Source organism: Nicotiana sylvestris, chromosome 6 (assembly GCF_000393655.2).
Source record: "Nicotiana sylvestris chromosome 6, ASM39365v2, whole genome shotgun sequence".
Taxonomy (NCBI): Eukaryota; Viridiplantae; Streptophyta; class Magnoliopsida; order Solanales; family Solanaceae; genus Nicotiana; species Nicotiana sylvestris.
Window position 1 is genome coordinate 158,896,451 of NC_091062.1, and position 14,344 is coordinate 158,910,794.

At 40.9% G+C, this 14,344-nt stretch overlaps 1 protein-coding gene across 1 annotated transcript; it reads right to left on the reverse strand.

Annotated features, from left to right (window-relative positions):
* Positions 1–1,972: 1,972 nt before the first annotated feature.
* Positions 1,973–5,303, reverse strand: LOC138871539 (uncharacterized). Its single transcript, XM_070149421.1, has 3 exons — positions 4,937–5,303; positions 4,553–4,675; positions 1,973–3,834 (listed from the first exon to the last, which is right to left on the reverse strand). Exons 1-3 carry the CDS (start codon positions 5,301–5,303, stop codon positions 1,973–1,975), a joined length of 2,352 nt encoding a protein of 783 aa, XP_070005522.1.
* Positions 5,304–14,344: the final 9,041 nt, after the last annotated feature.

Sequence of the window (14,344 nt, forward strand, 5' to 3'; positions counted from 1 at the left end):
CTTGTTTCAGAAATGAGCACAACCCCTATTTCAACTCCTTTCATGTTGGCAGCCCCATCAAAGAAATATTTCCAGCCTGGTTTTTCAATTTGCTCCAGTTCGTCGATATGTACCACCTCTTCATTGGGAAAATAAGTTCTTAATGGCTCGTAATCTTCATCGACCGGGTTCTCGGCCAAATGATTGGCCAATGCTTGGGTTTTCATCGCAGTCTGAGTCACATAGATGATGTCAAACTCCGTGAGCAAACTCTGCCACTTCGCGAGTCTTCCTGTCGGCATAGGCTTTTGAAAGATATATTTCAACGGATCCAAGCGCGAAGTGAGGTAAGTAGTGTAGGATGACAAATAATGTTTCAATTTCTGAGCCACCCAAGTTAGGGCGCAACATGTCCTTTCCAGGTGAGTATACTTAACCTCATAAGGCGTGAACTTCTTGCTAAGATAGTAGATGGCCTGTTCCTTTCTGCCGGTGATGTCATGCTGCCCTAGTACACAGCCAAATGAATTTTCCAGGACTGTCAAGTAAAGAATCAAAGGTCTCCCTGGTTCCGGTAGAACCAGCACAGGCGGGTTTGACAAGTATCCCTTTATCTTGTCGAATGCTTCTTGACACTCATCAGTCCACTTGACCACAACATCCTTCTTTAGCAACTTGAAAATAGGCTCACAAGTTGTCGTGAGCTGAGCAATAAACCTGCTGATGTAGTTCAACCTCCCTAAGAGACTCATCACTTTAGTCTTGTTCCTCGGAGGTGGCAGTTCTTGGATGGCTTTGATCGTTGATGGGTCCAACTCGATGCCTCACTGGCTGACGATGAATCCCAACAGTTTTTCGGATGGAACACCAAATGCGCACTTGGCAGGAATAAGCTTGAGGTTGTACCTGCGAAGCTTCTGGAAGAATTTCCTCAAATCCCCAACGTGGTCGGCCTGATGCTTTGATTTTATGATTACATCATCTACATATACCTCAATCTCCTTGTGTATCATATCATGAAACACAATAGTCATTGCCCTCACATAAGTTGCCCCAGCGTTCTTCAAACCAAATGGCATTACCCGGTAGCAATAAGTTCCCCATGGCGTGATGAATGCCATCTTTTCTGCATCTTCTTCATCCATTAGAATCTGATGATAGCCGGCATAGTAATCCACAAAAGAACAAATCTCATGCTTGGCACAATTATCGATCAAAATATGGATATTGGGTAGTGGGAAGTTATCCTTCGGACTTGCTTTGTTAAGGTTGCGGTAATCGACGCATACTCTGATCTTGCCGTCCTTCTTTGGCACAGGCACGACATTAGACAACCAAACAGGATATCGAGTGACCCGAATAACCTTTACATCCAACTGCTTGGTAATTTCTTCTTTAATCTTCACACTCATATCAATTTTAAATTTCCTCAACTTTTTCTTGACGGGAGGAAACACTGGATCAGTGGGCAATTTGTGGACTACTAAATCGGTGCTTAAACCCGGCATGTCCTCATATGACCACGCAAAAACATCTCTGTATTTGATGAGTGCTTTGATTAACTTTCCCGGATCTTTGGATATTATCTACGTCCCCTAAATTGACTGCTTCTGTTTCATTCAGGTTGGGTTTGGGTTTTTCTTCAAAGTGAATTAACTCCTTACTAATCTCTTTGAAGGCTTCATCCTGATCGTATTCTGATTCATAGTCACAATCTACTTCTTGAACTATTATTTCGAAATCAGATTGATTTTTAAGACTGGGCTGAGGATTCCTTATACATGCCATGTCATTAGAGCCAGCGTAAAAAGAATTGTACAGAAAAGAAAAGAAAAACAAAAAGGAAATTATCAGGAATGCCATAGAAAAGGGAAATTGAATTTCATTGAATTTTAAAGATAATAAGGTTTAATACATCCAAATGGACAGAACATAGAATCTGGATTACAACCCTGGAATAATCCAGATAAACTAAAAGAAAAATCAAAGCCCACTACCAAAGCTCCTTCCGAGTAGGAAGAAGAGTAACTTCCCAATTACTGATCTTTGCACTTGGCCCAACGAATTTCACATCCGCTTGACTTGATCCTTCTTCAGTTTCCACCATGTTAACATAACTGAACAACATCTCGAACCCCTTATCCAAATCTCCATCAACATCAATCAATGAACCGGAAACCGTTGCTGTTGGGCGCTTTCTAGCACTAGGCCTAAAAAATGATCTGGACAGCCGCATGATAGGCTTTGGAAGGACCCACGCCTTTTGCCTCAACTTTATGGCTCTTATTATATCCGCAGATGTGGGCTTAAACCCCAGACCAAAGGTATCAAGGTTTTTGGGCAGAGATACTGGCTGTACGATGCTCTGCAACGAAGCACCCAAACCCTTGCCAGGTACGAAGCCATTCTTCAACATTTCAGAAACCACCATGACTGATGCGGCTATTATTTTAGGAACTGGAATGTCTTTCCCCTGTGGGATCTTTTCAACTGATACTTCGTCAAAGACCTGATATACCCATGGCCCTTTGCCGTCTTCAACTTCGATGAAAGGTACGATGGCATCACTTTGGGCACACATATTATCCTCACCGTGTACCACAATTTCCTGTATGTCCCATTCAAATTTAACCATCTGATGCAAAGTAGACGACACTACCTTGGCGACTTGAATCCAGGGTCGCCCCAGCAAAAGATTGTAAGAAACTGCCAAGTCCAACACTTGGAATTCCATAGTGAACTCAACGGGCCCTATTGTCAGTTCCAGTATTATATCACCTACTGAATCTTTGTCCCCGCCGTCGAACCCACGAACACAAATGCTATTCTTGTGAATTCTATCATTGTCCACTTTCAACTTGTTCAACGTGGAGAGAGGGAAAATGTTCGCACTAGACCTATTGTCGACCAGAACTCTGGTAACCATAGAATCTTCGCACTTTACCATTAGATAAAGGGCCCTATTATGCTCAGTACCTTCCTCGGGCAACTCATAATCGGAGAAAGTAACTCTGTTTACCTCAAATATTTTTTTTGCTATCTTCTCTAGATGGTTTACTGAGATCTTGTCAGGAACATGGGCCTCATTCAAAATTTTTATCAATGACTGACGGTGCTCATCTGAATGGATCAGCAATGAGAGCAATGAGATCTGAGCAGGCGTTTTCCTCAACTGCTCTACAACAGAATAGTCTTGCACTTTCATTTTCCTTAAAAACTCTTCCGCTTCCTCTTCCGTCACAACTTTCTTTACCAATACCGGGTTGTCCTTGGGGACCCTAACTTTTCTTAACTCATCGGGGACAAAGCATCTCCCCGAACGAGTCAACCCATGGGCTTCACAAACTTCTTCTCTAATTTCCTTCCTTTTGTACATCACTGTTACCCATTCGTAATTCCATGGAATAGCCTTGATGTTGATTATTGGTAACTGTGTTACCGGCTTGATAATAACCCGATCTGCGCGGGCACCTTCCACAATTATGACGGGTTTTCTAGCCACTCTTGGTACAATCACCTTTACCCCTTCCTGTTTCGTTGCAACTTTGCTTAAAGACCCCTTCTCAACTTCCACAGATGGCTCAACACTCTTTTTGCTCGACTTGAGCATTGACTTCTCACCTGCTGATTGTTCAACTGTCTTGACTCCACTAGACCGAATTATCATGATGGTCTGTGACGGCTTCCTGGGTTTTCCCTCCTCATGCACTACTTCAATCATATTTGCCTCCTGGTGGGCTGGCATTGGATTCCTATTTATATTGGGTGCCTCGGGAGCTTGAACTTCAATTCTATTGGTATCAATGAGCTCCTGTATCGCACTTTTCAAGTGCCAGCACTTCTCTGTGTCATGACCTGGAGTACCAAAATAATACTCACAGCTAATAGTATAATCAAGGTTTTTTGGAGAAGGATTTGGCAGTTTAGACTGTATCGGCCTCAGCATATCCAGCTGTTTTAACCTGTGGAACAGACTAGTGTATGATTCTCCCAACGGAGTAAAGGTTTTCTTTTTCTGCAACCTTTCACCCTTGAATGCTTGACTAGGCCAAAAACTTGGTCCGGGAGTGTTTTGGTAGGATCGTGGATGTGGGTAAGTATTTTGTGGAACGGGAGCACGCCATTGCGTGTGGGAAAGAGGTTGGTTGTATGCTTGTGCATGATGGACGAAAAAATGAGGTTCTGGTAGAGGATAGTAGTGTTGGGGTGGATTGTAGTGATAAGTTTGTTGGTGGGATCGAGGTTGATTGTAGTGGTAAGGTGAGCCTTTGGATCCGGACCAAGTTCCTGAATCAATCATTGCCGCGTCCTCTCTCTTCTTTTTCCCGATCCCTCCTATGCCGCCCTGAATAGGGGTCTACTCTTGCTGCTTGCTCCCTTCATCGGAAACCATATTCCCTGAAACTTTCGTTGTGCTTTTTCTCCAGTTTAGTCAAGGACAGTCGATCTGGAATGATCTCAAGATTGTACTGGAAGTGACAAGCAAATGCTTGCGCCAGATCATCCCATGTGCACCATCTTTCATGGTCTTGGCGGGTATACCATTCCAATGCTAATCCACCCAAACTCTAACTGAAGTAAGCCATTAACAATTCATCCTTTCCTCCCGCTCCCCTCATCTTGCTGCAAAAACCCCTCAAGTGGGCTACCAGATCACTGTGCTCGTTGTATAGATCAAACTTGGGCATCTTGAAACCTGCCGGCAATTGCACATTCGGAAACAGACATAGGTCCTTGTAGGCCACACTTACTTGCCTCCCAATCCCCGCATATCTCTGAATGATTGTTCTAAGCTTTTAACTTTCCTGAACATCTCCTTCTGTTCGGGATTTTTGATTGGTTTATTAGCTTCTATCAGGAGGTCAAAGCGAGGAGTATAGGAATGGGTTTTTTGGAGCTTTGAAAGTGGGCTCCGAGGGGTAGTATTGGTTGTGCTGGGTCTGGAACATAGGCTCACTAGGAGATTTGTGGAGTGTAGCTGGTGGAGGTGCTACGAAGACAGAAGTTACTGGTGGAGGAGGGTATGGAATTGGTTTAGGGGGTGGAGACTGTGACGTATGAGAAGTGGTTCCCCGGTGGTGTTGGTAAATGGGAAAGCTCGGGGATAGATCGGTGGCAGGATGATCCTGAGGTTGAGCCGGTGGTGGAGTGAAGGTAGGGTTAACCGGGTAAGCTGATGGCGGTTGTCCTTTAGCCCAGGCCTGATATATTTCGGCCATTTGTTGTTTCAATTTGTACATCTCTTCTTTCATGGCATTGACATCCAACTCTTCTTCTTCTCTCGAAGGATCGATAACACTAGTGTCTATATCTGCGATAGACATGATTATTTCACCTTTGGATCTGGTTTGGTATGGGTGGGTTGCCAGTATGCTTAGGTGAACTAACTGCTTGAATTCTGGTATCAACAACCAAACTTGTTAGTGATTAGAGCTTTAACAAATAGGAAACCGCACATAGGAATGCAATGCACCTAGGCAATTAGTCATTTCTATCATACATTTGCTTGGTTGTTTGTGTCATCCCGACTTTTCCTATTTATGACCTTTCCCTTTTATTGTTACTCACGCTTATCCTTTATTCCCCTTTTTATTTTTCCATTTTATTCTTTTTCTTTTGGTTGTGGTCGAATCCTATGGATATTGCCTACGTATCATGACCCCGCATGAATTAGACCGAGCGTAGTACTGGGGCAATAAAGTGTAAAAATGAATAGCAAAATATTTTGGGATTTTGAATTCTTCTCATAAAAAGGAAATTCTTTGAATGATTCAAAACTAAAAGACTCAAAAGGAAAACAACAGACTCCAACAACATAATGAAAATACAGACTCACTAACTGACTTACGGACTCCGACTAAAAGGTACAAACTAATTAAAATCAAGAATACATTAATGCTCCTGGTGCCCGCGGGACATCATTCGGTCTCGTCGCGAGCTTAAATGCGAGATACCCTTGCAGTCGCTCCAAATCAGTCATAACTTGACGGACGAAAGTCATTACCGCAGCGAAAAAGGTGGTACGAGTCATGTCCTCACACGCTTGGCACTTCATGATAATGTAGTCAGCGATGTTTCTGATCCTTTCTCTAGTTATGCCTTTTTCTTGAAGCAATTGCCCTATCTGATTATTCCGGGCTCCTAACATTTGAGAGTCATGAAGGTGTTGATTTTGCAACTGCTGCATTCCTTTCTCCATTTGAGCCATCAGATCATAATAGTGCTCCCTATCAGCATTGAAATCTTTAGCCTGGTTGACTGCCTCATTCTCGAGAGTGGGTATCTTTCTTGTTAGGATAGTGATGGTCCCTTCATAGTTCCTCTTCATTTGTTGCATAAACTGTGCCCTCTTTTCTTCCTTCTTTGTCCATTTTGCTCGGATTTTCGCTAGACTAGCTTCAAATTTTTCTAGGTCTTCTTGATACTTGAGGGCTTTCTTTTTCAGACCGCTTATGAGTCTTTTATCAGCCTGGCTTCTTTCCGGGTTTCTGGCAGCTATTTTCATCTTCTGGATCTGAGCTTTGAGGGCCTTATTTTCCTGAGCTAGTTTTTTCTTTTTTCCCTTGTCTGCAGCGGCTTGAACACCATTTTCAAACTGAAGCTCCATGACTCGCCTTTCCAACTGGCTTATTTTGGCCCTGTACTCGTTTTCTTAGGTCAACCAGTCCCATTGCACTTGTGCCCCATCAGTGAATTGTTGGACATGGGGTCTCTTTGTGGGCCTCTCGGGGATCTAGAATCTTTTGCCGAACCAGACAATGTACTGAGGGTCCACTTCACCTCTAGCTAAATCTCGCACCATGGTCTTAGGTTCAAGAAACCTACATTCATTCCATATCTGGCAAATTTTCCCTTCTGGAAATGCGGCTTTTGGGCCCAGTTCAATGGCATATTTACTCAAATATTCATCACTAAGGACAGTTTGAAATCTTCCTAATTGGTACAAAACCCTGAAGGGAGCATAAGGTTGAATGCTCCAGATGCCCATCAAGAGGATATAACATACTTCAGCTGACGTGTACACTGCTTCGGTGACAGGAAGTCATCCGAATGCCCACTCAATTTTATCAGCAGTCAAGGATCTCAAATGTGTAAGCCAAGCTTTAGTTCCTTCGGGGAATTCAATACCTGCCACCCGGCTTTCGAATTCTTCAATACAGCTCAAACCGGTCAAACCGTAATTCATATACCCAACCCGGTGGCAGAGATGTTCTTGCATCCATAATTGTAACAACAGATTGCAGCCTTGGAAGAACTTTCCCCCTTCCCGATAGATAGTCAAGGCTCGGTAGATTTCAAATAAGATTAGAGGAACCACAGTGCTGTTGGCTTTCTTGATTGCAACATCGATCATTCCCACAAGATCTATCTCTATATTACCATCTTTTTGCGGACAAACCACAACACCCAAGAAGGGTACCATAAAAGCTAAACCTCTCCTTGCCTCCCATTTGTCTTTATTTCCGGCATGGGTTAGACCAGTGTTTGGTTCTTTAAAACCTCGGGGGTTACCATACCGATGATACAAGAACTGGAGCTTGCAATACCCTTCAGATAAGTTCTCGTCCTGAATATCCCGACTAATACCCAGCAAATCCAGAAATCTGTGGGGGGATACTGGTCTTGGTGCCAATGGGTATCGACTTCTAAGGTTTCCGTTAAGGCCTGCATGACCCGCAACTTCCTCTAATGTAGGTGTAAGCTCAAAGTTAGAAAAGCGGAACACATTGCGAGTTGGGTCCCAAAAATGTATTAAAGCTTCAATTATGTCCAACCTTGGCTTGACATTCAATAGTCCGACAAGGCCTCCCAGAACTTTTACCACTGTTTCTTTATTGCCTTTTCCTAGATCATTCCACCACACGTGGAGCTTTAAGGGGATCTCATTAAGGACTGTGAAGGGTTCAATTTTGTTTGTGCTCATCCTGCACATTTATTAAGGTAATTATTTTGACCCAAAAAGAAAAAGTAACACCATTTTTTCAAAATTTCAAACTTGGCTTCGCAAATACGGCCTTTCAGCACTTCGGGGAAGAAGATTTTAAGGCTGTGCCTGCTAACCGTTAAAAATGACCCAAGGTGGCTGTTCTTGCAAAAACAGCCTTCCGGCGCCCTTTTGGGGACATTTGGCTTATTTTAAACAAGAATGGCATCACCCGACTTATTTGTGACACAAATTAAAATTTTGTTGCTTTTGGGCTATTCTTGCAAAAAGGAAAAGTTGAACCCGATGAGGGTTGCCTACGTATCCCACATTCGGTAAGAATCAAACTGGCGTAGTTCGGGCAAATAAAACTATTTTTAAAAGCAAAACTCTTTTTTTTTTCTTTTCATTTTTTCTCAAAAAAAAATTCGGCGGAGTTTCAATACTATTTGGACATTGTTTTTTTCAAAACAGGTGATTAACTCACATAACCCTTATACCGCTATTTTCTTTTCCAATTTTTCTCCCATAATTCAAAGGCCGGTCAGCATGCAAACCCAAAGCAAATAAATGCACAAGTAGCACGTAAAATATGCATCAGTATGGTCTTTGATTATGGGTACACCTATCCTAGACGGACCCAACCCCTGTGTTGAGTCCCCTAAGTCAAATGCACATGATGCAATCAAACGTTCCTACTAGGGATCCGGCATGAGGCTGAGTTATTCTAGGTTTAAAACCTGGGTTTATTGTTCTAGACCTGGCTTACCCGAGCAGACAACTCGAGCTGAGGGGGGCAACATACCGGGAATATAGAAGCTTCACCGGCTTTGCAACTTGTCCGAACCTCATTCTAAAATGGGATAAGACTCTAGACAGAAGAGAAGCCACATGAAGTGCACCCTTCTCCATGATTTAGAAGACTCAGAAAGAAGAGGGTTTTGTAACAGTTTTATATACAATTCAAGCAATATCAAAGAGGTAAAAAGCAACATTTAGCACATTAGGTACAAATACGTAAAAATCAGATAATAAATAAAAGCCAACTATAACAGTTATTCCAAGCTCGAATTCTGAACCCTAAACCAGAAGTTCTGGGTTCCATCCCCAGCAGAGTCGCCAGAGCTGTCACACCTCCTTTTTTACCTACACCCACAGAAGGGTATAAGGGGGGTTTTCCAATTAAATGACAATCGAAACAGGATTATTATTAAAAGATTCAGAGTCGCCACTTGGGATATTTATGGTGTCCCAAGTCACCGGTTTAAATCCCAAATCGAGGAAAGGGTTGACTCTGTATTACAGTCCGCGAACCAAAAATCTGGGTAAGGAATTCTGTTAACCCGGGAGAAGGTGTTAGGCATTCCCGAGTTCCGTGGTTCTAGCACAGTCGCTCAACTGTTATAATCGGCTTAATTATCTGATTTTAAACACTTTGGAACCTATGTGCATTTTTACTTTAAACCGCTTTTATTTAATTTTAGGAAAAATTCAACGTCACATAAAACGCGTTTTGAACCACGTCACATAAATGCACATGCAGTCCGCAACACATTTTATATAACGTTTCAGGATTTGGATTTGGGTCACATAAATGCGCACCCCGAGTTTAGGAAGATACATTATTAAAATAACGCGCCTAAATGCAACTTGCGAGGGCCACGGAAAATTTGCTAAATGGCACGCCTCGAATTCTAAGGATAAAAATATTAACTTAGCGAGAGCCATGCAATTGTCATTTTTTGTTTGGCACGACACACCTTTAATTCTAAAGATTTTAAAAGGAAGAATTAAATAAGGGCCACGCATTTGAGATTTTATTTGGCGTGACGCACCTTGATTCCATTTTGAAAGGATATTCAAACTAAAGCTCGAAAGGCCATAAACCATTTATTATGACTCACCTCAAATCCCCTTAAAAAAATAGTTAATTAAGGAAAAACTTTAAGAGATTCTAATTAATTCAAACTAAAAGTTTGACCCTATTTATTAATTAATAAGAGTCTTATTAAAACCAATTAACTTAAAAACAAATTGTTACAGAGGACAACAGCTATCTGAAACCATTTGAATTACTTTCCAGCTCGAGCTTGAACGAATCCGATTTCAATAAAGAACGGACGTCCGAAGAGTCGAACACACGATGAGTTTGAGATGGAACTTTCGTTAGTTGGGCCAACATTAAGCCCAATCATCAGAATCTGATCTAGGGTACAAAATAAATCTAATCATGACTATATGAAACATGCATACTGAATTAACATTTTTTTTGGAACCTTGATTATTTGAACTAAAAAAATTCTGAGTTTTTGAATTTGACATCCATACACTTTGGGCTAAGTCTGCCTTAGACCTTTAGGGCAACATCATTAGAAAATAGACATTGGGCTCCAAAAGAGCCCAAACCAGATGCAGGGCCAATTGCTGGGACCTGAGACTCAGGATCGAGTCTCCTCAAAGACAAACCATGTGTGTGTGTTTAAACCCTTCCTTTATAACAACAAATTAAATTTCAAAACTATAAAGTTTAAAACCTCATTTCACGAGATATTGAACATTGCGTTAATTTATGTTCAGATCTCAAGCAAGACTAAGGGGGCAACTAAAGAAGACAAAAAAAAAACTACTTTCAACATGGTTAATAATCATGCATCACCAACACAAATCCATCACAGCAAGATAACACCTTATAGTACTTTTTCGGATAACATATCGTGTATGATCACTCCCGTCCTTAAATTACACCAGTCAATTATAATGAATCCATTTGAAATCCTCAACAGGCATGAGTACTTATTTCAACCAAAATTTAAACAAATCTAAGCCACGATGTAGTTCGACTAAACATTCTAATACAACATCTTAACAATCCCCAAAGTCAAATATAATTAACATAATTCAACTAACAAAAACAGACATTAACTAGAATACATATTGAATCATGTTGCTAAAGACATAAATATTATAATGAAGCACAACTGAGTCATAAAGGGAAGTATTGCTATGCTTTCGACTCTATTCTGTATTTTCATTCTCAAATTGAACCTCACATTAGACAAGATTCAAAATGTACCTGGAAATGAGAGTAAAAGAGGATAAGATTTAGCAGTAGTTCAGCAGCAAAACCACCCAGATTTAACCAGAAAAACAGTGAATAATCCCAGATGAATCAATGTAACAGTAATTGAGTAGAAAAACTTGGGTCAATAATTTCAGAAACTAATTCAGATCATTCTTCAACACTAAAGAAAATCAGGAACTATTTAAGAATGGAAAATTTTGAAATTCAAGGCAGAAAATGCAATGGAACAGTAGTAGTTTTTTTTTCCCAGTAGTTTCAGTTTTTCCTCACTTCTGATTCTATCACTTTGTGTCTTGCAAACTCTACCTTTTTAGTATTTTTCAGAGTTATTCTTGTATATCCCTGAACTCAGTCTCTATGAACTCTTAAATAGGCAATGGGGAATGCCCTTTGATTCACCAAAATGGCCTTTTAACATTTAGAAATTTGATTCCACTCAACCCTTATTGAATTAAATTTTCCGGTAGTGAAATCTAAACCCTACCACTATGGAATCTTCTCAATTAGGTGACCACTTTAAACTTATACTAATCAATTCTTATCAACTTAATTAAACAAGAAGTTAAACCAAACTATTGAACTAATCCTAATTATTCTGACTAAGTGATTAAACGAGATACAAATTCAAAGTCTTAAAACAAACTGATATCCTAATTATACGAAACAAATCCACAAAACTAACCTAAAGAAACAAACAGTGAACAGAAATAATTTATACCAGAGGACTGATCAAATTTCAATTAAAACTGACCAGAAAAAGAAAAAGAGACGAGAAAGACGAACATCAGAATAATACTAATAAAATATAAACATAGAAGCAGGACAGAAACTCACCGGTCAGTAGTAATTGAAAGAAACCTTCGAATCTTCAATTTTTAAACCAAATTTTGACTTTAACTGTGTTCTTATCAAAAACACACAGATAAAGTCAAAATTAGCTTAAAGTATCAACGAATCTTGACTCTGCAGTTTTAGGTTTAAAACTTAGATTCATTATTCGACAAGTTCTGGTTTGATTCGAGGGTAACAGATTGTGAATTAGGGAAAAGGGGAGTGAGGTGACTTCAGGGTGTTAATTTGGGAGGGATTGGAGGCGGCGCCACCACCGGAAGGCTGTGGTGAATGGTGGCGGCTGCTAGGGTTCATTCCTTTAAATCAAGATTCGAACAGTTCTAGGGATGTTCGAGGGAACTGGAGCAGGGATTTGGGTAGAGGAGGTTGTGACGGTTCTAGGGTGTAGTTAGCGGATTGGGGCCGACACCGCCATTGGAGAACGGTGGATAGGGTGGCGGATACTAGAGTTACTCTTCTTTGAAGAGACGATGTGAGACGAGTGAGAGGAGGGGGTGTTCTAAGGGGGGTGGGGTCTGTTTGGATAATTATATACTAGGGGTGGAATTGGATCCAGGCCATTCGATCAAACGAGATCAACAGCTTGGATCATTTGACTAAATGGAACGACGACGTTTAGATACATTTGAGACCGGATCGGTCTCTGATGCAAATGGGTCGGGGTCGGATACGGGCGATGGGGCGCGTTTTAGACCGTTGGATGAAACTAAATCAATGGCTCAGATGAATGGTTGGTAAACGACGTCATTTGGATGGTAAAGGGGCAGACCGGGTTGGGACGAGTTTTGGGTGTATTTGATTAGGGCTGGGGATTTTGGCCCAAATCTATTTTCCCCTCTTCTATTTAATTCTTTTCCTTTTTCTATTTATTTCCCAAACTATTTTTTTCAAAATTAAAAATAAAATACTAAATTAAATTATAAAACCCAAATTAGCTTAAAAAAATATATTAATTAACTCTAAATAATAATTATCATAAATAATTAAATACGAAATTAAAAGAAAATCACAAAATTTTACTAAAAATACAAAGATATGTTATTTTTTGTGAATTTTTCATTTTTGTAAAACACCTAATTATTAATTAATTCCAAAAATGTAAAGTCAAATCCTAAGTGCAGATGCTATATTTTTTGTATTTTTAATGCATTAATAAAATTAAACATGCACACAAACATATGCAAACAATCAGGAAAATCGCACAGTAATTCCTAGAATAACACATAATTAAAGAAAAGACCTAATTTTGGGAATTCTTTTGGAGTAATTCATGTGAGGCAAAAATCACGTGCTCACAGTTATAAGAAAACTCCACAAGCGGTAGGAACTAATCCCATGATCCTCCAAAATCAATGATACAAGCGCGCAACATGTACTCCAATATCTGAATAGTGCGCTCGGACTGCCCGTCCGTCTGAGGGAGAAAAGCTGTGCTCAACTCAACCTGAGTACCCAACTCTCACTGCACGACCCTCCAAAACTGTGAAGTAAACTGAGTACCTCTATATGAACTGATGGAAACTGGGATGCCATGCAAGCGAACAATCTCTTGGATATAAATCTCTGCCAACCGCTCTGAAGAATAGGTAGTACACACCGAAATGAAGTGTGCAGACTTGGTCAGCCAATCTACAATCACCCAAATAGCATTGAACTTCTTCAAAGTCCATGAGAGTCAAACTACAAAATCCATGGTGATCCGCTCCCACTTCCACTCTAGAATATCTAACCGCTGAAGCAAGCCACCCGGTCGCTGATGCTCATATTTCACCTACTGATAATTGAGACACCGAGCTACAAATCCCATAATATCCGTCTTCATTCTCCTCCACCAATAATGCTGCCTCAAATCCTGGTACATCTTCACGGCACCCGGATGGATGGAATACCACGAGCTAGGGGCCTCCTCTAGAATCAACTCCCGAAGCCTATCTACATTGGGCACACATATCCGGCCCTGCATCCTCAATACCCCATCATCACCAATAGTCACATCTCTGGCATCGTTGTGCTGAACTCTGTCCTTAAGGACAAACAAATGAGTATCATCATACTGGCGCTCTCTGATGCGATCAAATAAGGAAGACCGAGAAATCACACAAGCCAATACCCGACTGGGCTCCGAAATATCCAACCTCGCAAACCGATTGGCCAAGGCCTGAACATCAACTGCTAGAGGTCTCTCCCCAACAAGAATATATGCCAAACTCCCCATACTCACCGCCTTCCTACTCAAAGCATCAACCATTACATTGGCATTCCCCAGATGGTACAAGATAGTAATATCATAATCCTTTAGCAGATCCAACCATCTCTGCTGCCTCAAATTGAGATCCTTCTGCTTGAACAAGTGCTAGAGGATACGATGATCAGTAAAAACCTCACAAGACACACCGTACAAATAATGCCTCCAAATCTTCAACGCGTAAACAATGGAAGCCAACTCTAGATCATGAACAAGGTAGTTCTTCTCATGGGGCTTCAATTGGCGAGAAGCATAAGCAATC

Coding starts and splice junctions, on each gene's coding strand:
- LOC138871539 (XM_070149421.1), bottom strand. CDS start 5,303: ATGTCTATCGCAGATATAGACACTAGTGTTATCGATCCTTCGAGAGAA. Junction 4,676..4,936: donor TACACTCCACAAATCTCCTA/GTGAGCCTATGT, acceptor AATTGCCGGCAG/GTTTCAAGATGCCCAAGTTT. Junction 3,835..4,552: donor ATTGTTAATGGCTTACTTCA/GTTAGAGTTTGG, acceptor TTGGTACTCCAG/GTCATGACACAGAGAAGTGC.